General features: G+C 39.5%; 1 protein-coding gene across 3 annotated transcripts; it reads right to left on the bottom strand.

Annotated features, from left to right (window-relative positions):
• Positions 1–431: 431 nt before the first annotated feature.
• Positions 432–25,837, bottom strand: GGT1 (gamma-glutamyltransferase 1). Of its 3 annotated transcripts, none has more exons than XM_053470406.1 (13): positions 25,728–25,837; positions 14,618–14,788; positions 13,966–14,096; positions 11,661–11,750; positions 7,210–7,402; positions 6,554–6,714; positions 5,980–6,129; positions 5,249–5,385; positions 4,583–4,770; positions 3,091–3,218; positions 2,022–2,134; positions 1,081–1,194; positions 432–986 (listed from the first exon to the last, which is right to left on the bottom strand). In XM_053470406.1, exons 2-13 carry the CDS (start codon positions 14,782–14,784, stop codon positions 840–842), a joined length of 1,719 nt encoding a protein of 572 aa, XP_053326381.1. In that variant the 5' UTR covers positions 14,785–14,788; positions 25,728–25,837; the 3' UTR covers positions 432–839. The 3 variants fall into 3 exon arrangements, with proteins under 3 accessions (XP_053326381.1, XP_053326379.1, XP_053326380.1); XM_053470404.1 differs by lacking the exon at positions 25,728–25,837 and adding an exon at positions 25,433–25,664; XM_053470405.1 differs by lacking the exon at positions 25,728–25,837 and adding an exon at positions 25,015–25,098.
• Between the last annotated feature and the right edge of the window lie 1,975 nt (positions 25,838–27,812).

The following is a 27,812-nucleotide window of genomic DNA, read 5'->3' as shown; positions in this document are numbered from 1 at the left end:
GTATGTATGTGAGCATGGATGTGTAATTGTGTGGGAGCATGGATGTGTGGGAGCATGAGTGAGATGGAGTGTGTGTTAGAATGAATGTGTACGTGTGTGTTAGTATGTATAAGTGTGTTTTTATATGTATGCCAGAGTGTATGTTGGGGAGCAAGGGGCTAAGAAGGCACAGACCAGCTGTTTTGGGGCAAAGATGGCACAGATAAGCTGTTTGGGGGCACTGACAAGCTGGGGCAAATATGGTACAAACAAGCAGTTTGTTGGTTAAGATGCCGCTGATAACACCCTGGTTCAAGTCTCCTTACTAAGACATATTATTGGATATGTGGTATAAGCCGCCAAGCTAAGTATTAGGAGTTCATACAGTGAAGGAATTTAAACATCCATGTCATAGGTAAATTGGCTAACAATAATTGGAATGGCAAGGACTGTTTAAATTATATATTACTTTAATGGACGGAGACAATGGATTCAATGTTTCATACAAATCTTCCCGATGGGTGAACTGGAAATGTTTTTTAACCACCTTTTGCATAAACTCAGAGAGAATTCCTACATTTTGACAAATAGTGAAAAGTCCATAAAAGGCACAGACTGAGGGCATGGCATTTGGGGCCAGCTTGTTCAATGTCTCTTTATCATTCATAAACATATTCAAGTATTATCTTTTGAGCAAGAATCTCTTTAGCAGGAGCTGGGATTTGCTAAATTTTCTAAACAGTCAGTGGAATCTTGTCCCTGAGCCAAGTTGTAGTAAAATGGTTTAGAAATCCACTGATGTAGAGTAGAGTGTTGAAGAACACCAATGACTTAGCCAGTAGTTCATTAGAGGTCCTTGGTCAGTATCCTGCTGGATAGCCTCCCTTCCGAGTATCAGATGCTGCAGCCCATTTACTCCCAGTCCGTAGAACAGCCTGGACTACTGATCCTGATCTTGCAGAGTACACTACATTGTGGTGACGTGCCAATAGCTCCTTTTCTACAGCCTGCAAAACAAGGTTAAAGGTGGGAAACGTTAACTAAAATGCAGAATATCATGTAGTTTTCTAAAGGAATATTGCTAAATATTCTGCTACTCACAGGATGCATAGTATTCTCCAGGGTAGTGTCATTGGGGAAGAGCTGATTATGCACTCGTGCCTCCTCCACTGATTTCTTTACATCATATCCAAACCAGAGGGCATTCATTATGACCTACAAGAAAGACGATCATACAATATTCATGCACTGCTATTTGCAAACCTAAATGCAAGTTAAATTTAGCTGCAACTAAAATGATTTTATTTCCTAAAATGACCCTTAACAAATTCTTATTTTACTGGAGAAAAAAAGGTGTGTACGTGTTGGCAATATACACACTGTACATTCTGTGGTTACATTATAACATTGGTAGACAAGACATCATTGGCTTCGGTACAGGGGCCTGAGAGTGGCTACTGCACCTTTGTCCCAGATGTAAATGAATCTGTGATAATAGCAAAATTAAAACTAACAATAAGGCCGTTACTGTTAAGTCAACACCTGCAGCTAGTCACAGCAATGTCAGGAATCAATTGGTGTGTTGTGTATGTACAACCAGTTGGCATGCAGCTTATGATGTATATCTAGCTGAGGATTACCCGGCTAAGCAACACTATTGGACCATACCACAAAAAACATTCTGAATCTTGAGAAGTATGAAATAAATGATTATATGTGGGGAAAATATAAAAGCATAGGAGCACTGAATTTGACAGCAGATAAGAACCATTTGGCTCTTCTAGTCTGCCTCTGTTTCCCGATTCAAACATTAATCGGTCCTTGGACTCATCTGAGGATAACGCTATATCTATCCCATGAGTGTTCCTCACTGTATTAGTCTCAACCACCAGAAGGCTATTTCATCTATTTACCACCCACTCAGAAAAAGTAAAAACATCTTTACATTATATGAAATGCTATGTTATTTGTAAACCCGTATCTCGCCTCCACAGCCCCACTATGTTGTCCTCACTCGCTACCTTAACATCTTAACAGCTTACCAGGGCAGTTGCTGTGGTAATTTTGGTCCCTCCAGATGCACCAACTACCATATGCACTTTGTTGTCTTTGTCCAGAATTATGGAAGGACACATGGAGGAGACTGGTCGCTTCCCTGCATTAATAAACATATGGATTTAATAAAAAAATATATATCTACTTACCAAAGAAAGTTCCGCAATCTGCCTTATTCACATGTTTGTGAAAGTATATATAAATGGCAAACATTCTCTCCAAAGAATGGGCATATTATACTTCTATGAATGAGAACCAGGTTTACAATTTCAAAGCTTGCTGTGCCTACAGAATGTGTTTGTCCGTCTTTACATTTTCAGTTGCTCCATGATTCTACGTGCAATTGTCACAAATAGTCAATAAAGTCCTCTTTTTATATAACATCAATGCTGTAGCCCATGGAACCAGCATAGCTAAGTGAAAGGGGCCTTGACTGAGTGAGGAGGTGGGCTTAGGATAATGGGGTTAAGGGACATTGGTTAGGGGACTTTGGGAAGTCCTGTAAAAAAGGTCCCTCCATTTTTAATTAGCTTTTCTTACCTGAATGTCCCACCCTCCCTCAATATTATTAGTAGGATGATTGAGGGTCTTCTTGTCAGTGTCACAGTGATGGGGCTGGTCAGTGTAAGGTGGGGGTGGAATAATGGTTAGTTAATAGGAAAGAGTGTGTTTCTGGTTTGGTTGGTGTTGGTGGTTTCGAGCTGGTCGGTGGCTCAGAACCTGGTGTGGTAAAGGTGCGTCTCGGTGTGCTCTTTCCCGATTGGTTTTGTTGTTGTGGTTAATGGACGTGTTATATGTATGGGAAGGGGGGTGTCATTGTCAGGGGGATGATTGAAAAAAAAAATGGGGAATGTATGCACTGTATTACTTGTGGTGTTAATTCTGACAATGACTTTATTGTGTTAATAATTAATACACAGATAAAAAAATCTGCGGCCATTTTTTAACCAAAACAGTTTGTGCCCGTGTGGTATTTGGTGGGTTAAGGTATTGGATATCCGGGGCCCACGAAATTGGCGATTCCACAGTCAAGACTAGCAGTGAAGGGAGAGGTACCTGGTCTAATGAAATTTGCAGGTGATGGGGGAACTCCAAATCCATTAGTAATGAAAGGAGAACTGAAATCATCCATCTCATCATTATATATGATTCCTGTCACATTGGAACGAACCTTGGACCCAAAACTGTAAACAAAAAATATATATATATATTGACATCAAGATGTATTCACAAAAGAGAGTTTTGACAGTAGAGTTTGCGAAAGGGTTGTGGTTGAACTCCTTGGCGTCATTATATTCCAGCATTAAAAAAATACAAATTTGGAGGCTAGACTATTGTTTTCAGGCAGAAAGTCAAATGAGCTTTTGAACATCCCCTGAAGAATGCTGGTCAGCTAAAAGTTATCACTAACAATTTTTTTATTGTGAAAGAATACAAGGAATGGTGATTGAGGATAGATATGCGGCACCAAGACATTTAACAATTCTTATCCTTGAGTCTGATAGCCCCAGGGACATGCCAATATAAGTGTGATGAATTGCAATTATGGCTTAAATATTTGTGGCCATGTTATCACATACATATTCATTCACTCATTCACAAATATTCATACACTAATTCACAGATACTCATTCACATATTCATTCAATCATTCATAGATATTCATACACTAATTCACAGATACTCATTCACATATCCATCCACTCATTCACATATTCATTCACTCATTCACAGATATTCATTCATTCCCTCATTCAGATACTCATTCATTCACTCAATATCACATACTCATTCATACAGCCTCTCCCTTACTTGAACTGCAGATGTCTCTGTGCTACTCCTAGACTTCTGCAGGGGCCCGCTGCTTCCACTCTGTGCAAACAACTTGTGTTTTAGCTCCCTTGTGAAGTAGGCGTGCAGCAGGGTCATGTGATGTACGTGATGTGCGTGACATCACGTACATCACATGACTCCGCTGGGTACCTGCATTCTCTTGACGGTACAAGTGAGCAATGCACAGGTAAGTAGCGGGCCCTTAGAGTTGCAGTTGCGACCCCCGCGACCAGGGTTGCTGTGGGCTCAAGGAGCAGCTGCCCCTTTTGCCCTGCGTTAAAGACGGCCTTCATAGCTGCATCGGCCACGCATAGACCCAGTCAGTCCGTCCCTGACTGGACCTTTCTTCAGGTAGGGGCCTGGAGCTGCAGCACCATCAGCCCCTATGTTAATCCAGCCCTGGCTAAAGGGTATTAAGGCATACGTTTGTAGACATCCTTAAAAACCTTTATTTTTACTCCTAGATTGTAAGATCCTTACATTTTGTTTCTGTAAGTCAGATTGTTATGTTATGCAGTACTTGTGTCCTGTTTATAAACTCGCTACAGAATATGATGGCTATATGATCGCTATATAAACTAATAATAATAACCCCTGGCTGTCCACACAAGTGTGTGTGCAGTCCTGTGGGTTAAAAAAAGGGGCAGGTAACATATTTTACTAGCGTTAAAGGACAAAATCTCCCACAACCACCACTCCCTCCCTCAGTTCTTACTATAGGTTGATGGTGCTGGTAGCAGAGACTGCGTTGCCATCCTCATCTACAATCGACGCATGTGCAGTGCCGTGATTGTCTGGTATGTAGAACATTGGCTCATAGTAATCTGATGGGTGAGTGGTGTTATCTGTGATCTTCTCTCTCAGTCCAGAAGCAAAGTAATCAGAAGTCAAGTTCTTTATCACCTGTGATGGAGAAAAAAAACCAACCTATATCTTCAAACCTCTGACACCAAGGAGGATATTTCTGACAAGGACAAAAGCTATAAAACACCCAAAAACCTTTAAACACACCACGATTATTTCATGTGTGAATACCTTACAGCTTTTGATCACTATGTTTGTATAAAATGTACAACTAAATGTAACCCTTGTTACTCTGGTATTGCCCTCCTGTGAACAACAGCATTTTGACAGTGAGCCTGTGAGGAGAAACAGCTTGCATGGCCTAAACATCATACAGGAAAACCATGAGGCTGCCTTGGGCATTAAATTGGTAGGTGGCACCTCTGCGGAATCTTTTCTAGGTTAACAAGCAAGTATACACAGGAGGTGAAGTACGCCGTCGGGGTCCGTCTAGAAACTCTAGGCTGACCCTGATGGCGTACTGATTTACAGGGACATGCACCGGACATGAAGAAAAAAAAAGGATATTGAAAATTACCTCAGTAACATTGGCAAAGTTGGGATCACCTAATAAAGTTCTCTTTGCATACGCAAATCGGAAAGCCTCTACAATACGATGATAGGTTAGCCCACGGTCACTGTCTGTCTCAATGCTTTTACTAGAAAAATTAAAACCTGAAATATGATAAAAGGAATTGGAGGATTCACTTGAATAAAATATTACTATAGTTGTAATATGTTTGCTACAGACAGGCTGGCCTGCCATTTAGTTTTCAAGAACCAAATTCAATAATTACATTTTTAAGAAAGTTTTTCTACTGCAACTTCTAAGACTCACTTGAGTTATGCAGCTACAGATCAGAATTAATATGGTCTGTCGAAAATATGAGGCATTGAATAGTTTTATGTCAGGACAACATACTTTAAATGTATGGTAAAGTCTCCAATCAATGGAAACATGTTGCAATCAGTTGAGGAAAGGTAGCTGCTCTTTGAAATTTAACTGCTTAAAAAATAATAGATGTATTAAATATAAGTCTCTCTAGCATCCATTAGTGTTTATGAACTAGAAACCCTTAAATTTCAAAGTATCAGGAATGGGATATTTATCATTGAGGTAAAAACAATTGTTGCTATTAAGAATATTTGGTTGGGTTTGAAATAAGACTGAATCCCAATGTATTCCTTTCTACATAGAATGGTAGAAAGCCTGATCTAGCTCTCTTTGGCACATCAAGCCAACTCATGCTATCCCTAGAGGGTAGTCACCTTTCAAAATGTTGAGTATGAGGCCGAGAACAGGTCCACTCAGTGGGGAGGTAGGACTAAGCAAAGTAAAGTCTCCTAGTTGGAAACGAAGTGGACTTTCATAGAACTCCACACTATACATTTGCAGATCTTCTTCTGTGATTATTCCACCTACAAGACAATGTTAAGAATAAAAGAAAGATCTCTCCACCACAAAAGAAGGTTTTATTCAACAGTCAGTGCCATGTTCTAGGTGCCTATCTTGGTAGCTACAGTGTATCAAACTCCCTAATTGCCACATCGAATAAAAACTATTGAGATGAGGCTCCCTTGATTTTTGATGGATCATGAGATTCCACTAGAATTCTCAGCCAAATCCCAAATGCACTTAAGTTAATGTTTACTATTAGCTAATACTACATTTCACAAATATTGATTGTGAAGCAATACCCCCTTTGGTTTTGTGAATAAACCATCAGATGACTACTCTACAATGCCCGCTCACCTCTGGTGCTTGTTTATTCTGCCCCTTTTTGCACCAATCATTTACTAAACATTGTTAGCATATGCCTCAATCCCATCCCCTTGGTCTCACCTGCATCTTGGATGTCTTTCACCACTTGCTTGGAAAGGGAACCATTGTAGAAGGCATCAGGTCCTTCATCTGCCAGGATTTGCAGAGTCTGTGCAAGTTTGGGTAACTTCACAATGTCTCCTTGCTGTAGCACCTTGCCCTGGGCATTACAGAACACCTCACTGTGGGGAAGAGGCAAGGGACTGGATTACAGTATATGTTCCATGTAATATATTCAACGGTATTTATATACAGTGTATGCCAGTAATAGAGTACGTATTGTCCTACTGTATTCCTCAACTGAAGTTGAATTATATAATGAGAAGGCAGTTATTCTGAAGAAGCCTTTTTCAAGTTCAGTTTTAGGCCAGAGCCAAGGGCGCAGTTGGATATTTTTCTTTTTCTGTCATTATTTCAATGTTTTTGGGATTGAGGGAAAAGTAACTTAATAGTAGTTTAATTAAAAAGAGTTGCGGAAAGCATGACAGAATATTAAGCAGGCTGAGGAACCATTTTGGATCTGAAAGGTATGGGAACATGTAGGATAAATATTTATACGATAATGGAGAACGCTTAACATTTGAAGCAAGCGTGGGAAGAGACCTTTATGGGCAGAAGTATTGAGTCCTACAGAGTGTGCAAAGAAGCTTTCAGTGGAGATACAGAGGATTCCTTACCAGAGTGATCTGTCCGACTCAATAACAGCCTTGCTTGAATTTAGACCTTGGAAAAGTCCCAATCCAACAGGGAAGCCTTCTCTTGCCAGCTTAATGCTAGGTTCAAACAGCCTTTTCCATGGTAACCTTCCATGCCGTCTATGTGCTTCCTGGTACCCACGGATCTCTCCGGGAACTGCTATTGACAGTCCCCCTAAAAGAGAAAGCAGCAATGGAGGAAACCATGACACACCAAGACACCAAAACACCAAGACACCAAACAGACAAAGGGGCACAGAAACAACTACTGAAAATGAAGCCTACGAAATGTATTGGTTTTAATATGGCATGAACATAAATGCTTGTTAGACGTGTTTTAAGAGCTTTAAATTAGCAGGGACTTCATTATGTGATTAGGAAAGTATTTTCTTAAAAATGGATCCTGAGATATAGTTGAGTCCCAAAAAAAGAGAAATTAATCATAATGTGGGTCTCGCCACCATGACTTTTTCATTCTTTTTTAACTCCTACATTTAGAGCCAAATCTCTTTTTGCTCTTGTGACATACATTGTAGACCTGTGGAACATTTTAAGACCTGGATAATGGCTTCTTTGTGTAATACTCATTACTGATTCAGGGATCAGATTATGACAAGGTTTTTTGTTATTACAGATCCTCAGATGAGATTTGGATATATCACATTTTTGTTTGACTGCTCTGGACATGAATGACATATTTTTCATGTATTCATTTTCTGAAACTCTTTATTTCTGCATCCTGAGCACGGCTATGTTAATGAGGGCCATAGTTATAATTTGCTAACCATTAACAAGGTACTGATGGGTATCATTTAATTTGCCTGCATAGTATAATATTCATCATTTAAACAGAAAAGAACCTGTTGCTACAAGGTATAACCAGGTTAATCCAACATATGTCCACAGAAGACTCCTGTCAGAAACAAACATTTACAGGCTGAAGGCAGGAACATGAACACGTGATCACATACACACTAATTCACTTACGCACACCCTTACACATAAAATGCATTTTATATTATAAACCGGTACATCTCACTGATTCACATATGCACACGTCACATTCACATAAAATACATTTTACATTATATATATCTCACATACATACTGATTCACATATACATACCGTCACATACACATAAAATACTTTGGTCATGTGGTCAGCCTAGTCAAAGCCTCGTGAAAAAAGTAGCATTGTGGTTTTCACAGGTCTCCATGAAAGCTACACAGGGTACTCCTGGTCTGCCCCAGGGCCGGACTGGCCCACCGGGATACCGGGAAATTTCCCGGTGGGCCGGCAGGTCCGTGGGTGGGTGCTGATGCGGCCGGCCGGCGCTACTATAATACTTTTTTCTTAATTTAATATGGCAAGCTGGTCCGGCTTGCCATATTAAATTTTAAAAATGTATTACAGTATCGCCGGCCGGCCGCATCGGCACCCAGCAGCCGTGTGCGATGGCCGCTTAGTGATGGGAGCAGCATGAGCGGTGAAAGCTCCGCCCCCTCGCACTGACCTTTCACCCCTCACGCTGCTCCCATCACTATGCAGCCATCAGATTGCTGGGAATGTAATCTGAACGGCCGGTGCGTGCTGATGCCGCCGGCCGCCTCTGCTTTAATACTTTTTTCTTTTACTTTATATGGCGAGCCGATCCTGCTTACCATATAAATAAAAAAAAAGTGTTAAAGTAGCTCCGGCCGGGGGCATCAGCACGCACCGGCCGTTTAGACTACATTCCCAGCAGTCTGATGGCTGCATAATGATGGGAGCAGCGTGAGGGGTGGAAGCTCCGCCCCTCGCACTTAGACTGCTGCAGCACCGGATGTCAGGTCAGTGGCATCCTGTCAGGAGAGAGAAGGGAACAGTGTGCAGCTACCAGAGGACGGAAGTCAAGAGAAGTAGAAGGTGAGTAAAGTAATGTATTTTTTTGTACAAAATGTATATTTTTTTGAATGAAATCGGCATGTGTGTGTATGTAAGTGTGTCCCCCTATATGCCACTCTGCCTCCAGAAATGCCTTTTACCCCCTATATGCCACTCTGTCCCATGACATGCCTTTTAACCCCCTATATGCCAGAGTGGCATATATGGGTATAAGGCATTTCTGGATGCAGAGTGACATATAGGGGATTAAAAGGCATATGATGGGACAGAGTGGCATATAGGGGAACATAAGGCTTTTTTGGAGGCAGAGTGCCTTGATATGCCTTTTAACCCCCTTTATGCCACTCTGCCTCCAGAAATGCCTTATACCCATATATGCCACTCTGTCCCATGATATGCCTTCTAACCCCCTATATGCCACTCTGCCATATAGGGGGTTAAAAGGCATATCATGGGACAGAGTGGCATATAGGGTATAAGGCATTTCTGGATGCAGAGTGACATATAGGAGGTCAAAAGGCATATCTGGAGGTATAGTGGCAAAAAGGGGGTTAAAGGCATATCACGGGGCAGAGGGGCATATAGGAGGGTTGAGGCATATCAGGGAGGCAGAGTGGCATATGGGGGTTAAAAGGCATATCATGGGACAGAGTGGCATATAGGGGGGCATAAGGCTTTTCTGGAGGCAGAGTGCCCCATGATATGCCTTTTAACCCCCTTTATGCCACTCTGCCTCCAGGAATGCCTTATACCCCCTATATGCCGCTCTGTCCCATGATATGTCTTTTGACCCCTATATGGCAGAGTGGCATACAGGGGGTTAAAAGGCATATCATGGGACAGAGTGGCAAATAGGGGGTATAAGGCATTTCTGGAGGCAGAGTGGCATATAGGGGGTTAGAAGGCATATCATGGGGCACTCTGCCTCCAGAAAAGCCTTATGCCCTCCTATATGCCACTCTGCCTCCCCGATATGCTTTATACCCTCCTATATGCCACTCTGCCCCGTGATATGCCTTTTAACCCCCCTTTTGCCACTATACCTCCAGATATGCCTTTTGACCTCCTCTATGTCACTCTGCATCCAGAAATGCCTTATACCCCTATATGCCACTCTGTCTCATGATATGCCTTCTAACCTCCTATATGCCACTCTGCCATATAGGGGGTTAAAAGGCATATCATGGGACAGAGTGGCATATAGGGGGTATAAGGCATTTCTGGAGGCAGAGTGGCATAAAGGGGGTTAAAAGGCATATCATGGGGCACTCTGCCTCCAGAAAAGCCTTATGCCCCCCTATATGCCACTCTGTCCCATGATATGCCTTTTAACCCCCATATGCCACTCTGCCTCACTGATATCAGGGGGGCAGAGTGGCAAGCCTTGGGGGCAGATGTGCATAACTCGGGGGTAGGTTGGCAAATAAAAGGAAAAAAAAAAACATGTCTCAATCATAGCTTTTATTAAATATGAAAAAATAGTCTACATGAATTAATAAAGAAACAAAAGTTTCTTACCAGAATATCGTGAAGAATAATGTGATCAGTGTTTTGTTCCACTGAACTTTTTCATCTAAAATGTTCGCAGTAGTAAATGTTTTGATCCCATTATGTGTAATGTATTTAATTTATTAGGGCCTTTTAACACTTTTGCTTTCTGGCATTTTAATACAAATAATGAGATAAAAAGAATGGCGAATAGTGTGAGTCGGGTATGTATAAGGGGTGCGTGTGGTTAAAGAGCGCGACCGTGAGATAAACTATATGGGGCTGCTCTCCAAATTTTTCCAGGGCTGCTTTTCAGTCCCAGTCCGGCCCTGGTCTGCCCTGTGGTTTTATGGCACAGTCATTTCGCCAGATGTTCCTGACCTGGACATACATTGCAGGAGCTCATGCTTTAAACTCTCCTTGATTTACAGTAGATGTATGAGTGACTTGAAGAAGAAGATAGTGGAGAGAGACTTTCTAATGTTTGATTACTGAAGACTATACTTTCATTTATATTTGTTTATTCCCATGTTATTTATATTAACGAGATTTATTTTTCTACTGTGTAGTTCTGGTGTGTGGTAAAATTTCAATTTATATAATAAAAGTCTGTTATTATGCTCTGATATGTGCTCTGAGGTGTTATAGTGTCCCCTGGCATGGGTCCGCTGGGGCACCAGGATCCCTTTGCTTGATGCCCTTTTTATTTTTACCCACCCTTAAAATTGCCCTGGCCTGTGGCTGATGGAAGGGAGATTTTTTAACTTACCAGCTATTTGGGTGGGGCTGTGTATAACACTGGCACAACTTATTGCACTTGCACCTTTAGTTTATTTGTGTTTTAAGTTACTGCACCTGCACCTTCAGAAGACTCAGCTTCTACTGTGGCCCTACCGCTTTTGGAGCACAATCACCCTTTTTTCACAAGTGCACGGCAGTAGACAGACAAAGAACACAATTCCTCGGGCTCTCTCTCAAAAAAAATAATCCTATAGTGAACACCTAAATGCCTATTTCTGGGTTTTATACCTTGAGAGGCTCAGTCCCCCAATCTCCTTACCTTTCTGTGCCAACTGGCTGTTATTCCCAAACATATTTTCTGTGGCATTTAATGGGGCCACTTCTCTGGCATTGATAACCTCTGTCTTTCCTGCAAGAAAAAGGAGAAGATTATAGCGTTTACATGGAACGCTGCAACACTTACTTCAAAGATGCAAATCTTATTTGTCGTCTTGCATTTTTGATTGCTTGGGACTGGCTACATATTTTAGGGCTGGACATTTTATCATACATTTTAAAGGCTGGACGACAAACCATAATCAACTGCTATACATGACATGAAGTTATTCATACTGCACTCATTAATGCATTTTTTGGAGCATCCTACTTTCAGAAGCATTCAAACTCTTGTGTAAAATGGATTATTTTGTGCTATTCATTTATTAATTTGGCCTTGCTTCTGTGGTTTGAGAACAGGCCAGGCTGACATACCCATGTTAAATATTCTAAAACCATGTGCAGCCAAATATTGCATAAACTATATACCCATGAGACATATACCTCTGTTTTCTGGATTTCATTTGGATGCAGCTGTAACGTTTTGGAACTGTTCAGTTGATTTGTTCATTAGTATAGTAAGCAAAATAAAAATATTATGAAATATATACTTTACCCATTTATATACTTATATATACTTATATACTTATATATACTTTACCCATGATTATTTACCCATTGCCACTGGGCTTTCTTACTTGCATCCACTTGCTGTTTTGGACACAGCTTTGAGCAAAGCATAGTGTCTGAGCGTTCTGCTTACATATACAGCTGTTAGGGCCTTATTATATTTCATCAGTGCAGGAAATAAACCACTCTGGCTCAACAAGTAAATCTGAAAATGTCAAGTAGCCACAGATTCAGTGTGCCTTTAGCAATTCTAGTAATTCTTGTTAGCTATGTAAATGTTGAGTAAGTCAGATACTAACATAGCGTTGGTTAAGAAACTAAAGAACGTTAAGAATTGAAAAGGTAATTACCTATTATTTTGAGAATAGTTTACTGAGACCATAGGCTTTATTCACTATTAAGATGAGGTTGGCAGGAGAGGTTTCAGAAGAGTTGTGGTTTCAACTGCCTGGATTCATCATGAATTATACGGTAATTAAGGAGGCTCAAGAAACTATGGTTCATAAGGGGCCTTCCAAGCTATTCTTAGAGATGGAACCCACTGGGGTTGGCCCTTCATAATGTTAATCCAATGGGCTAGATTCAGTTCTGAGGACAAATCTATCATAGGGAATTCAATTAAAGATGTATTGGCCATAATGCATTAACTGAGATAAAACTTACAACGCATTACAATCTATGGAAAGAATAATATTCAGTCGAATGATTGATTTATCGCAGGCACTGAATCCAGACCAAGAACTCCAGAAGCCTTAGGCACATGCTGACTACTTCAATGTGTGGCTGAGGTCTAAACATAGAGCACTCTTGAAGAGATGGGGTCTGTTGTAAAAAGAACCCCTAATATTATGGTCTTATGCACTAATAACCTTAGAACCTGAAAAGCCAGTGGTTTTCGGCTTTTTAAACTGTCGTCACTTGTGGTTTATTTTGATCATCCAGAAATGAAACACATAGCCTAATTATACGATTCCTAACAGTCACCTAAATATATGCATGAAGGATTTTGGTAGTGGTATACGTGTTTGCACAGTTGTGATGATGTGTTGTCTATTCAATTGAGAATAACACAACTCTATATGTGCATATTTGTCACAATCAAATGTTTCAAATAATTAAAGTAATTTTAATATTAGAGATAACCCGAGTAAACACAAAATGCACTTTTTAAATTAAAATAATTCAGCCAAGTGGGCTAAAATTCCTAAACAGCAATGTAACGCTCATTGCTACTTATCGCAAACATTTGATTGCAGTTGTTGCCGCCATGGCGGTACAACCAGTTATTATTATTAAGTTTAGGGTACAAGTTTTGATGAACTCTTTACCTTTAATAAAGAAATGATCACATTGTCTTTGTCTTATAATAAACTTAGCTGGATGATCTGAATTATTAAAATGTGACAAAAAAGCAAATATAGAAGAATTTCGGAAGGGAGCAAATACTTTTTCACAGCACTGTAATCTTCTTGTAATAACAAGTCAAATACAAAAGCTCTCTATATATGTTTAAAGACACATTGAAACTATAATGCAGACTGCGGAACGCTGTATTAAACGTCTGCAATTTAAGATTACTTCCACTTCTATAAAACCTACTGTGAGTTCCAACAGGTGAATGCATCTAAAAACAGGTAATTATCCCACTCCTTAATCCATTACACTCTTTTACCTCTCACCTGTTTTGGAATCATGTATAGTGAAGATCATACCACCTCCAATGCCCATACTGTGAGCGTTGAGAAGTCCAACACACAAAAGTGAAGCTATAGCTGCATCTACTGCTGAGCCTTTCTCCTTGAGGATATCCCTGTAACAGTAACAAATAAGTTATTAGAGTATATTCGAGTATATTATTATAGTGATATATATATATATATATATATATATCTTTATACATATATTTCTACTGAAAAATCTAAGCAATTGTCTCGCACAACAGACGAGACATTGCAATCTGATCACAATGACAAGTGAGGGGGTCACTTGTAACAAAACCTTGAAATAAACCCATGGTCATTAAACACTAAAAAGATCCACAATAAGTGTCTGCAGGCAAAAGGTGTATGTCTCTTCCAACAATCTGCAGGCTGCCTTCCAATGGCTACTCTAGTGGACATTAAGATAAAATACTAAATGATTTTAGTTGGCTAATTATTATGTATCTTTTTGGTTGTTTATTTTACGTATATATGTTGTATATTATTTATACAGATATACATAGTAGCTTACGGTTTATAGTATGGTAAAGGCAGTGTAAGACTGTACAGTTATGCAGACATTTACATTAATTTTACTATTAATTAAAAAAAAAATTATATGGGGACTCACCTTCCAATTTCTGAGCACTTTCCAGCATCTGTAGCTACAGCAGCTCTTGCATAGACGTGTGAACTGGGACCAGACTGAGAACGTAACCCGAAAAACAGACCAAGGAACAGGACAAGAGCCACCAGCAAGCCAGAGAGAAATCCTATAATCAGTGTGCGATTCCGCATGGTTCTGGGATGGGACACAGACACACAAAATAAAAGATCATTCAGCTGTTGCACTTGATGACGTGTTGTCTATTGACATATCAGTTCTGGGAGCCGAGCTAGTTTACATGACTTCCATTGCCAGTGTTCAGAGAGAGGGAACTGATCTGCAGCCTTTGGATAAGTAATTATCAGAGTTCACTTCACAAATTAAGGTGGAAAGAGCCAAGTGCCCACTTTTCCCTGTCACATCTCCCATTATCTGCCTTTATTTTAGCCTGTGCTGTTTATACAGCATTATTCGTTTTCTTGTGCTTTGAAGCAGTTCACATTGCCAGCATGTCTTTGTCTCTCTGGAATTCAATCAGCATTGGCACTCTTTAAACCACTGTAAAATCACATGAGCACCATGTTTTCCTAAGGAAATCATTCTTCTCCTACATACATTTCCAACTCCGTTCTGCCTTATTCATCTTGGTTTTTTTTGGCAATCACATTTTCATGACACGACATCTTTTTGTCAAATTACCCAAATCTGATTTTTTTTCAAGAGATAGAATCTCTTTTATTGTGTTTGTGCCAACAGGAACTCTGCCCAGAGGGTTTCACCATCTAAACACAGGCCTAATGAGTAGGTTGGCGAGAAAACAGCAGCCAATGCCGGACTTTTGATAAATAAGGACAAATTTACTCAGATCAAGACAATGCTTACTAAAATTCTGTTTTAAAATGATTTTGTTAAACTACCCATTCTGCTTGGAGGCTATTCATCTGCCCATCCAGGACAGAAAAGACTTATGTTTTTTTGTTTTTCTAAAGGATTATTTTGGAAGTAGATTTCCCAAAACAGGGAAAGAAGAAGTCTCCTTATTAGAAATATATTTGAATATGTCAATTAAATACCATAGAATATGTTACAAACAATTATTACAGCATATATTATATATCCATTATTTTTATACTGAGAAAAAAACCATATTATTAATTCCAGGGCAGCATTTGCAGTGGCTAGACTTATGATGTCTGTGCGTGATAGACTGAATGATGCTTATTAAGTTCTCCATACAGTCTGATCACTGCTTTATGTGACACTCTTGGAGAATGCTAATGTGTTTCACAGTAATATTTCCTATTTCAGAAATTCTGTCTTCCAAGGCCATGCTCCCTTGCTGTAAGCGGCACGTTAAAGATGGCATCATCCTCTGGTTGAAAGCAGGAGGTTGATAAAGTGCCCTGAGTAATAAAAACAAAGTGTCTTAGCTCATAAAACAATGTCCATGACAAGGCGTCTAGAAGGCAATGGTACCTACGGGACATATATACGTAATTGTATTCTACAACCTAGGCATGGAGGTAGAAGTCATATATACAGTCTGTTTTGGGACAAAATAGTTTGCAACTTCTGTTCTAGAAGTTTACAATACCTAGATATTTTCTATACCATATGAAACTGATTAGCATGAGAAATAGAGGCGCAACATTGTCACATTTATAGGCTGGATGTATAAAAAAGCAATACTGTTGCCATGTTATAAATGTGGGGACACCACTTTACACATGAATACCTCTTACTTCACTCCAGTTAATCCAAACCTTTATACAGTACCCCCTAAGAAGAGTCAGAGAAAGGCTTTTTTTCCTGAACAGAATAAAATGCTACTTTCTTAATGACTAGTGACCTTCAATTGTATTTTTAAATGTGTGATGCTTGTTCTAAATAGTAACTGCAACTTTCAATATATAGTTACTTATTATATGAGGATCAGTAGCATACTCCGCCAATAGAAGAGTGAAAGCATGAAATCAAGTGGTTGATCAACACACATTTATTGTAAATAAAAATCCATGGGCATGGCAGGTGGATGGGCAAAGTAGGCCACTCAGTTTTACATATGTTGTGTTAAGCCAGTATACACTCTTAACTATTACTCTCCTAAACCTTTACTAATTATTTTACAGACTTCTCTGTATATAGCACATTCTACTGTTCTGTGCCTGTCCAAAGCTTTAGATATGATTGTCAGCCGGTTGCCAAATGTCCCCTCACATTAAATATACTGTATGTCTGGAGTGTCAAATAAAAATGGATGCATACATTAAGCCAATCAACTAGTACATAGTGTTTTAGAAGTTCCACATATGAACTGTAAGATATTATTATTTGCATTTTATTTTTATACAGAGAAAAAATATATTATTAATTCCAGGGCAGCATTTGCAGTGGCTAGACTTATTCTCTGATAACTGTGCCTGATAGACTGAAGGATGCTTATTAAGTGTTCAGAATTAATTAGCCAATCATTGGCACCCTTTGATTATGATATTGACCTCTTACAGACCCATCCATAACCACTCCTTTTACTTTACTGGCAGGGTGGATTAAACATAAGTAAAAGGCAAAGCGGTTTAGTTACTAAAAAATGATACTGGTGCAATGTTTGATAGGTGATCATATCACCATAGCAACCAATGGAATGGTCCAGTCAATATGAACATTCATTCCATTGTTGCTATGGTAATTAAACCATTTTCTTCAAACAGTGTTCCTCAATTCAGAAACCAATCTTCAAATTGCCTGTCTGATACAGTATTCATAAAACTAAACATGCATGATGAGCAAAACTGCTCATAAATATAATAACGGGGCCCAAGTTGCAAGTATAAAAAGTATAGAGGAGAACCGATGTGCTGCAATGGCCGCTACTAGCCCAACATATTGCAGCAAAAACACAACCCAGTTGGCTGGAGCAAATATGAATAAGGTAATAAATCTGGAAATTCTGTGCTGATAAGTATGTATTCAATTGTTCTGAGATTACTTAGCACTGTTCACCCCACAGTGATCAAAATAATAAATTGATGAACGCTTTCAGGTTTAGTGACTGGTGAACAAAACTACCACATATGGCCTCCAACAACTCTTTTTTGTTGTTCTCATGGAAATGCCAATCATTGTCAAATATACTGATTTTTTTTTAATCCTCCATAGAAATATTATTAAACTAAATTTCATTTTTTTTTGTTGCAATCAAATTTGCATCAAATCTAATCTTAGAAATCTAAACAAATTGATATAAACATTTGTCACCCATGGTAAGCAAACAACTTTTTGCTGACAGTTGCCATAGGAGCAAAGTAACACTTGGAGTTGATTATTTAAAGCGATAGTGATGTTATGTTTAACATAAAGTTAATTTAACAAAAAACTTCCTGGTGTCCTTAATATTATAGAAAGATATAACAAGGCTGATAGGTATAAGAACCTGACGTGAAGCCTTGCAGGCCGTCAACGTCTTGTTGTCCACATAATGCAAACACATAAAATCTATCTTTGTAAATGAGCATATGTGCTGTGGAACATTACAAATGTGTCCATCATCCAAAACTGCATAAAAAAGAACTTAGTTGAGACGCATTAAACATGTATTACATATTGCATTTTTGGGAGTCAGTTTTACCCTTTGCTGAAAAGTAACCATTTAATAACTCTAGGTTTGAATTTGAATAAGATACAACTTTACTTTCTTACTTTTTTATTGTTTTGTGTTGTTCCAGACTTTCAGACCCTACAGGAATCTTTAAACCATGTAAACATATTGCCTGTGATCGCTTTCCCCTGGTTGTACAATATTTTATTTTGCATCAAGTAGGACCCCCTTTATCACAAAGGGGGGCAGATTATTCTTTGCGTGATGCGAGTTTCTCTGGCAGAGCATGGGTTATTGCATCTAAAATACTGTGAGGATGCTACAGATCCCAAATGCAGTGCTATGACAAGCACACTGAGTGGGTGGCAGTGCCATCTGTTCTTTCAACATGAGTACTGACAGCTCCCCTCGCTCCCTATGCACCCCCCCCACCTCACCCTCATAGGAAAGAAAATGTTGAAGAGCCAATGAAACAAGAGGAATATTTTGCATTAATTTAGGAAACGGTTGGTGGAAGAAGAGAACATTAAAACTACCTAAGGCAGAGGAATGGTGTGATCCAGATATTAGCCCTGGAAAGGCTGGCATTTTTCAGTCTAGAAGAGCAAGCCCAAGCAAGAAGTAATATAGTAATATAGTTTTCCAAAACAGTTCGCTACAACATGCTCGATCTATTTTAGTTATTTTTCTCTTAAAGCAGAGATGTGTACATCACTCTCTTTTCTCCAGATGCAGAGCATGGGAGTCTCTGGTGGGACAGCACTCAGCGGCAGCTGTTGAGCCACCTTATGGAGACCCCTGGTATAAAGATCCCTGCTGATATCAAGACACTTCCACAAACATACAGTTGTAATGTAGTCGGACTGTACAAAGTAATCGACTACTTCTGTAGTGAATCACTTTTGCATAAAGTAGCTATAACTTTTATGCAGGGTACGGTGATAACGGGGGAACCGGACCCATAATGCAGAATCGGTTAATTAATACTTAAAATTGGTGGTTTACAATCACTCTCCCCTAGAGGATGCGCTCTAGGTTCGAGCAACCATTGGGTCTTGTGCAGCCCCAATAAAAATGCAATACAGAAGGAGTAGGAATAGGCCAAAGGCAAATAAGGAATTCCGAGGTCAGGGCTGGCAGCATAGGTGCAAAGTCAAGGGTTTCCAAGGTCGAGGTAGGTGGCAGGAATTGAGGTCAGTAGACAGGCAAAGGTTTGGTACACGGTAGACACAAGAACAGCAATAGCAAGCAGACAAAAACACAGAGAGTGAACCTCAGTAAGACTCTTTGATCGGGACTGAAAAACTGGAACTCAGCGTTTAAATTGCAATAAGGATGAGAAAAAGATGAAAAGAACCAATGAAACAAAAAGTCAAAAGTAGGTGACGTCTTCACAAGCGTGGCGGATATTTAGCATCATTGCCCGCGTCATCACTCAAGCGTTGCGGACGTATAACATCACCATGCATGATTTATTGCGAAGTTTGCAGGCACCGCGACATAGCATGCATCACTAATGCGGTACCTTGTCCGGCAAGGTGTAACATTGACAGAAGTGATATGGCTGTACAGTTCCATTTAGAAGCTTGACGTTTCAGGTACCAACCATAATAAACCACTGATATTTATTACATATAATATATATATATATATATATATATATATATATGCAAAATTATTATTTGTAGGAAAGTGATATCCTGAATATAAGACAAGACCAAGGACTGATTAAGGTTTATATCAGGAAAAACTTGGCAGACTAGATATGTGGCTCTGCTGTGAAATTCTGTGTTTCTATGTTGTACTGCATGGTGCGAGCTGCCACACTACTACCGGAATTCAGCCTCGTGCCAGCAATATTTGTAGAATTAGGATGACCCTGCCCCCCAAGCCAGCCTTCCTCTCGGAACAGTGTAGTTGTCAATATGATGGGGAGTGTTTCAAGTAAGTTGATCATCTTAATGAGTGCAGCCCATCCCGAAAAAGTAAAGTGCAAAATTGTATATCATTTTCAAAACACATTTAGAAAAGGGGCCCCAAAGTATTGTAATTCGAGGACTCACTCTAAGTGTGGCCATGACACCCGGTCATAGGCTTTCTGCGCACTGAGGCTCACCAGGGTTAAGGAATATTTATATGTTTGGAAGCCATCCAAACTGCTGCTATTGCAGCTCATATCCCTACAACTGGGTGTGCGCCGCTCACAAATCCCCTCTGTCAAAAATGCAAAAGCCGAGGAAAGATTTCCTGCAACCTGTCTGCCAATATTTTCGCCATTATTTAAACTTCTCGATTTATTAATGTGATTGCCTGATAGGAGTTTACCCTATCTGCCAGCTTGTTAGGCTTAAGAAGCAGGATTGTACTCGCAGTGGTCAGGGTAAGGAGGGCCATTTCTCTCAACAAAATGCTATTAAATAGCTTGGTTAGCGTACCTATCAGGTATGATCGTAAGATCTTATAAAATTCATTAGTGTATCTATCTGGGCCTGGGGATTTGCCATTTTTGAGTCTCTTTTTATGGCCTGTGTCACTTCTATTTCCTGTATTGGGGAATTTAATATTTCTCTTTGCCCGTTTGCAAGCTTGCACTTTGTACCTCGCATTGTATCATCAGGGTAAGCTTCACACAGCGGCTGATAGTAAGTATTGATGAAAGTAGATTTATGAAAGTAGACAACATAAACTCAGTTTATGCAAATTACAATGAGAAGGTGTGGGCACTATTCAAATCAAAAATACGCACGTGACACCAGCAATATAAACATAACGTACATGGAAAAAATATCACTATGTTTTGCCAACCTGGATAACAAGTCCTTTCTTTACTACATGGAAAATCTGATGGTTCCCCACATCTGCTCGGTTTACTAAGATGTCACAAGCAAGAGAACTTTTGGAAAATTTCAGCATTAGAAATAACAAACAGCAATTGTACAATATTGCAGTAAGATGTAAAGCAAGAAGTATCAACATAAGCAATAAATTGAGGTTAATCAGCAACTTCTATGAATTATATAGGATTAACATTTTGGTCCTTTGGCTGAATTTGTGCCCACATGAAGGATAACAGATCTATCTCCACGGAGAAATAATTTGTGGGGGTACGTAAAGTTCTTTTTAAAGGAATAAAATGTAGATTTTAAAGAACAGATGTTCTTTAACACCATTAAAATAAAAACATGAAACATGAACACAAGAATGCGCTGGACAGTATGTACTTTTTACTAGGGTTCACCCACTGACGGTTTTTGAGGAAAGCAGGGTAGTAATCTGGTAAATGTCAAGAACAGTCTTCTGTCTATCATTCTCCTATACTGTATAGTTTCTGTGTCTGGTACTATCGTGTTTTCAATTAACTTGCAGGTAGGCAGAAAAAAGTAAATGATATACAGTAGTTTTCTTCATCTGAAATAAAGAAGGTTAAACACTATTGGGGAGAAGGGCATAACATAGGCCATAACTGAACAGGGAGGCTTTGTACATATATTTTGAATTGTGTAGCAGTTTCAGCGATGTTATCTTAACAAAGGGGGACAAAAGGTTTAATAGGGAACAACTGCTCCACCGTCAGAAATTGTGGGCCCAGTCTCAACTTAGGTGCCATCTCTAACTCTATAACAGCCTTTCAAGTCCATCTCCCAAGATGCCATCCATGTTACAAATCCCCCCAAACTGCATCTCTCATGACCCTCAAGTCCTTACACTGAATACAATGTTAACACAAATTTAAAGATGCTGTTCTACTTGCTCTTATGAGTGGACTGACCCATCGGGCATTCAAGCATGGGCCTGCGAGGGTCAGGGAAGTCTGCAGGAGCAGGGCCGGTTAGGGGGAGATCATGGATCTCCCTCTAACCTGTCTAAACAGTCATGACCACTTGTTCAAAAAGGGCCCATTCGACACACTATAGGCTGACACGAACAGTCTAACACTGTACACTGACACATATTGTACACAGTTTCATTTGTACACTGTCACCCCCACACTTATTCTAACACTGTATATTGACAAACACATTTAACCCTGTACACTGACACTCACACACACTCACTTTAACCAAGGACAAGCACAAAAATGGTTCATGGCAGACATTTTCACAGTTGCGGGACTCGGTGAAAGACATATACTTAAAACAATACTAAATACTAGTGCCCCTGGGTTACAGGTGTGCTACAGTGAATCAATATATTCCCATTAGGGCTAAAACAATAATACTATGGATAGACTGTCAAAAGCCACAAATATACACACACACTGCCCTTACAAATCCCTGCCCATACACACAAACATACTGGCTCACACTTGCCTTTGCAGCCACATAATTACTTGCCCTTAGACATACTTGCCCTAACATTCACACACTCAAAACTCTTGCTTGCTACCCCTCCCCGATTTTCTTTATGCTTTCTCCTTATCTACTCTTTAATTATTCTTTATCTATCCCTATCTCTCTTATTTCTCTATATCTCTCCTCTTTCTCCCTCTCCTTTATCTTCTGGTGTGGGAGAGTGAGGTCTGTTTCCTGAGACCTCTTCTTCAGTGCTCCCTTGCGGTGTGTGCGGCTTCAGCGCTGACCACTGCTTAAAGCAGCATGACATAATACTATTAATATGAATTTGGGGACAGACTATTTCATCTTTCATGATGAAGGGGTTAAACCAAATTTCTGGTCGCCCTCCTGGTAATACATGCAGAAAACTGCACCTCCCAAAAGAAGCCCACATTTAAGTGATCTATTTGCCTTGGAAAGAGAGGAATAATTGATTAGGGCCAAATAAATGGTTGCCCGTAAAACATTAACCAGCAACTGCAATACTACTAATCAGTAAAGGAATGCAAGTATAATGCTAAGAAGAAAAAACTGTGTTAGGGATTAAATAAATCTGAGCTCTTTAATCCCATCAGAAAATAGGCACCGTATGAGTGCCAAATGGACAATAACTGAGGCATGATTTTTGGTTTCTAACCTACACATTTACAGCATATGGAAATGAAAAAGCAGAAGTGTCATCTTCACAGCTTTAATTATAACTAAATGAATTGGTTAAACTACCCGGTGAGAGATGATGCCTCTGTAGTACTGGATTGTGAGATGCCTGGCTCCGGGTCATGCAGGGGCTCTGCTCGGAAAACTGGATTGTGCAATACCGTTTAACATGTATCACTGCTGTATCCTCTGATTACTGCCATCTAAATGTGTTTTAAGCACCGCTGTATTACTGGGCCGTTTGGCTGAGCTTGCCCCGTTGGCAAAACGTATGTATGTGATGTTAGGGCACTGGGTCACAATATAAAAAGTTTGAAGAACACTGCAGGTCTATGATCTTGCCAACAAGCACACAGTGGATGTCTATCTGTCCTTGGTAAAGTGGGGCGAGGCTGCCAACCCAAGACCTACCACCATACCTGGAGACAGAGACAATTTAATGGGGAGGAATACTCATGCAATTCCTGAAAATAGGAAGTTTATTCCCGGATTATACACATAAATTGAGTCTAATTTGAGTCTAATAAATCTGTAACCCCAATTGCATAGGATAATTTATCGTACTGAATTTCAAAATGTGGATTTGAGAAAAGCTCTGGATTTGTTTCAAGTCTGGAATTAGCATTTTAGAGGTTGCTATGGTGATAGCACTTTTAAAGCATTGCATCAGAACTAATCTTTATAAATAGCTCCCTGAGTGTAAGACAGCGTAAGAGACCTGGACTCCCAGATGGAAAAATAAGAAAAAGGAGTTTGATTGTTTGAGAAAGTAGATTAAATGACATTATCACATTACAGTTTATTTGTAGAGCGCCAGCAGATTCCATAGTGTTTTTCAATAGGGTAAGAGTGACAATGAACAATCCAAATTGTATTACATTAACACAACTTAAGACATGTAATACAAAAAATAGCCTTCTGGTCTTGAAAGCTTACAATCTATTAAAGTAGAAAAACTATAATTTCAAGCATTGAGATTAATATGCAAACGTCAGCAGGCTATGTACAGCAGAGGGGGAGTCATTAATTAAGGGCACCTAGCAGTGTAAGGGAGTACAAGTGAGTCCATAATGAGAGGTATCAAGGACTGCGAGTGCAGGAGGGAGCACCTAACCACAAACACTCAGCAAAGTGACTAAAGGCAAAAGTCCTTAAATAAAGCCTGACTGCAGGTAAGAGCTGGAGATGATGCCTACCTAGAGGCAGAAGGCCAGCAAGCAAGGGCACCAAAGAGGTACAATAGAAGAGATTACCAACTGTATGACACCCTGCATAGTCAGAACAGGAGAAAATACCTGGCATCAACTGGATGAGAACAGAGACACCCTAAGAAAAGGCTGAGATCATGTCAGAAACTGTATGGAGATACAGAGCAGGGTGAGAGCAAACTTTAACTAGAGTGACAGATCAGTCTAAAGTCTACCTACTTATAAGCATCAAGCAGGTTGAGTACAGGACAAAGTTCCTGATTAATGTGACCCAGCAAGGTCTCTTTTACTAAGATCAACAGGCTGAGTGTAAGAAAAGGTCTATAACACACAAGCAGTGAACAGTGTGAGAGTGTCAGTAAATTCATAACTTAAAGCATGTAAGAGACACAGAAGTGCAGATATACACCTATACAGACTGTAAGAGAGAACACACCTTTAATACAAGTTGTGTATTAATCTGTTGTTGTCAAGGTGCATCCTTTATAGCTACACGGAATAAGGATATACAATGGACAGGCAGTGTACTATACAAAGAGACTTTTAAAGTCATCTAAATACCGTATGTGATCTAGCCTAAACGTGTAGTGTTCCTACAGAAAACCAGAAATAGTTATTACTCACCCTCTATTTAGTACCGCTGGTGGTGGGGAGGAAGAAGTAAGGATGGCAGACACTTGAAACTACAACTCCTTAAGTTCTTTAGGGACTGGTTATAGAAAGGAGGAGGAAGAAGAGGAGGGACAAAGTCAAGTATCCATTCCAGAGAAACCGAATCAGGTGTTTATTTACTCAGTTCTTACTACTACCCTAAACCATGTCATTGGCATCGATTAACATACTAGAAGGTTTAAACTACAACTCACAATACCCTCAGCTTTCTGTGACTATGCAGGCACCTCTTACCATATGTAAATCAGGCAGTTGTTTAAGTCCCCACTGAAAAATCACACACAACCTAAATATACACTGGAGGTAATAGCAACAACCTGACTTACAATAACATAACAAGTTATGAAGCCGGAATGGACCCTCCACTTACCCTGTGTAGCAGACGCAATGATCACTCAGCTAGGTTAGCAAGAACAGATAATTCTCCTTCCACGGACCCCACTCGCAGAGCGCTGCTCATTCACAATTCTTGTGGGATCCCACCCATTAGGAAAAAAGGAAGATGAATCAAAGTTCATTGCACATGGAGGTTGTTATTTCACAACTAGAGGAAGAATGTGTGCGTAGATAGCTGTGTTTTGAGCAATCCAGCTAATAATAAAAACAAAAACCGAACATGCAAAACCGGAATGAAAAACTGTATTTTTTCATTACTTTTGGTTTACCTGGGTGAGCTCAGTCCTTGATTACAGGTGTGGAACAGAGCCAATGTCTGGGATTAGCAACCAGAAACTTCAACAAGCCCACTAAATTCCATCCCAGAGGAGACGTTCTCAGTATTACTGCACTCTGATCCAGGTTTCTCATATAAGTACAGTATATATAACCTATCCTCAGTATTACTGCACTCTGATCCAGTTCTCTCATATAAGTACAGTATATACACCTATCCTCAGTATTACTGCACTCTGATCCAGGTTTCTCATATAAGTACAGTATATACACCTATCCTCAGTATTACAGCACTCTGATCCAGTTAACTCATATATGTACAGTATATACACCTATCCTCAGTATTACTGCACTCTGATCCAGGTTTCTCATATATGTACAGTATATACACCTATCCTCAGTATTACTGCACTCTGATCCAGTTAACTCATATATGTACAGTATATAACCTATCCTCAGTATTACAGCACTCTGATCCAGGTTTCTCATATAAGTACAGTATATATACACCTATCCTCAGTATTACAGCACTCTGATCCAGTTATCTCATATAAGTACAGTATATACACCTATCCTCAGTATTACTGCACTCTGATCCAGGTTTCTCATATAAGTACAGTATATACACCTATCCTCAGTATTACTGCACTCTGATCCAGGTTTCTCATATAAGTACAGTATATACACCTATCCTCAGTATTACAGCACTCTGATCCAGTTAACTCATATATGTACAGTATATACACCTATCCTCAGTATTACTGCACTCTGATCCAGGTTTCTCATATATGTACAGTATATACACCTATCCTCAGTATTACTGCACTCTGATCCAGTTAACTCATATATGTACAGTATATAACCTATCCTCAGTATTACAGCACTCTGATCCAGGTTTCTCATATAAGTACAGTATATATACACCTATCCTCAGTATTACAGCACTCTGATCCAGTTATCTCATATAAGTACAGTATATACACCTATCCTCAGTATTACTGCACTCTGATCCAGGTTTCTCATATAAGTACAGTATATACACCTATCCTCAGTATTACTGCACTCTGATCCAGTTAACTCATATATGTACAGTATATACACCTATCCTCAGTATTACTGCACTCTGATCCAGGTTTCTCATATAAGTACAGTATATACACCTATCCTCAGTATTACTGCACTCTGATCCAGTTATCTCATATATGTACAGTATATACACCTATCCTCAGTATTACTGCACTCTGATCCAGGTTTCTCATATAAGTACAGTATATACACCTATCCTCAGTATTACTGCACTCTGATCCAGTTAACTCATATATGTACAGTATATACACCTATCCTCCGTATTATTGCACCCTGATCCAGTTCTCTCATGAAAGTACAGTATATACACCTATCCTCAGTATTACTGCACTCTGATCCAGTTATCTCATATAAGTACATTATATACACCAGTGTTACTGCACTCTGATCCAGTTCTCTCATATAATTACAGTATATACACCTATCCTTGGTATTACTGCACTCTGATCCAGTTATCTCATATATGTACAGTATATAACCTATCCTCAGTATTAATGCACTCTGATCCAGTTATCTCATATAAGTACAGTATATACACCAGTATTACTGCACTTTGATCCAGTTATCTAATATATGTACAGTATATAACCTATCCTCAGTATTAATGCACCCTGATCCAGTTCTCTCATATATGTACAGTATATACACCTATCTTCAGTATTACTGCACTCTGATCCAGTTATCTCATATAAGTACATTATATACACCAGTGTTACTGCACTCTGATCCAGTTCTCTCATATAACTACAGTATATAACCTATCCTCAGTATTAATGCACTCTGATCCAGTTATCTCATATAAGTACAGTATATACACCAGTATTACTGCACTTTGATCCAGTTATCTAATATATGTACAGTATATAACCTATCCTCAGTATTAATGCACCCTGATCCAGTTCTCTCATATATGTACAGTATATACACCTATCTTCAGTATTACTGCACTCTGATCCAGTTATCTCATATAAGTACATTATATACACCAGTGT

This window comes from Spea bombifrons, chromosome 1 (genome assembly GCF_027358695.1).
Source record: "Spea bombifrons isolate aSpeBom1 chromosome 1, aSpeBom1.2.pri, whole genome shotgun sequence".
Classification (NCBI taxonomy): Eukaryota; Metazoa; Chordata; class Amphibia; order Anura; family Pelobatidae; genus Spea; species Spea bombifrons.
This window is presented reverse-complemented; position numbering and strand designations above follow the sequence as displayed.

Bases quoted from the DNA above. Each gene is read 5' to 3' on its own strand.
- GGT1 (XM_053470406.1), bottom strand. From the start codon at position 14,784: ATGCGGAATCGCACACTGATTATAGGATTTCTCTCTGGCTTGCTGGTG. The intron at 2,135-3,090 runs GTACCTCTCCCT...TTATTAATGCAG, and splicing joins TGCAAATTTCATTAGACCAG to GGAAGCGACCAGTCTCCTCC. The intron at 987-1,080 runs GTGAGTAGCAGA...CTTGTTTTGCAG, and splicing joins TGGAGAATACTATGCATCCT to GCTGTAGAAAAGGAGCTATT.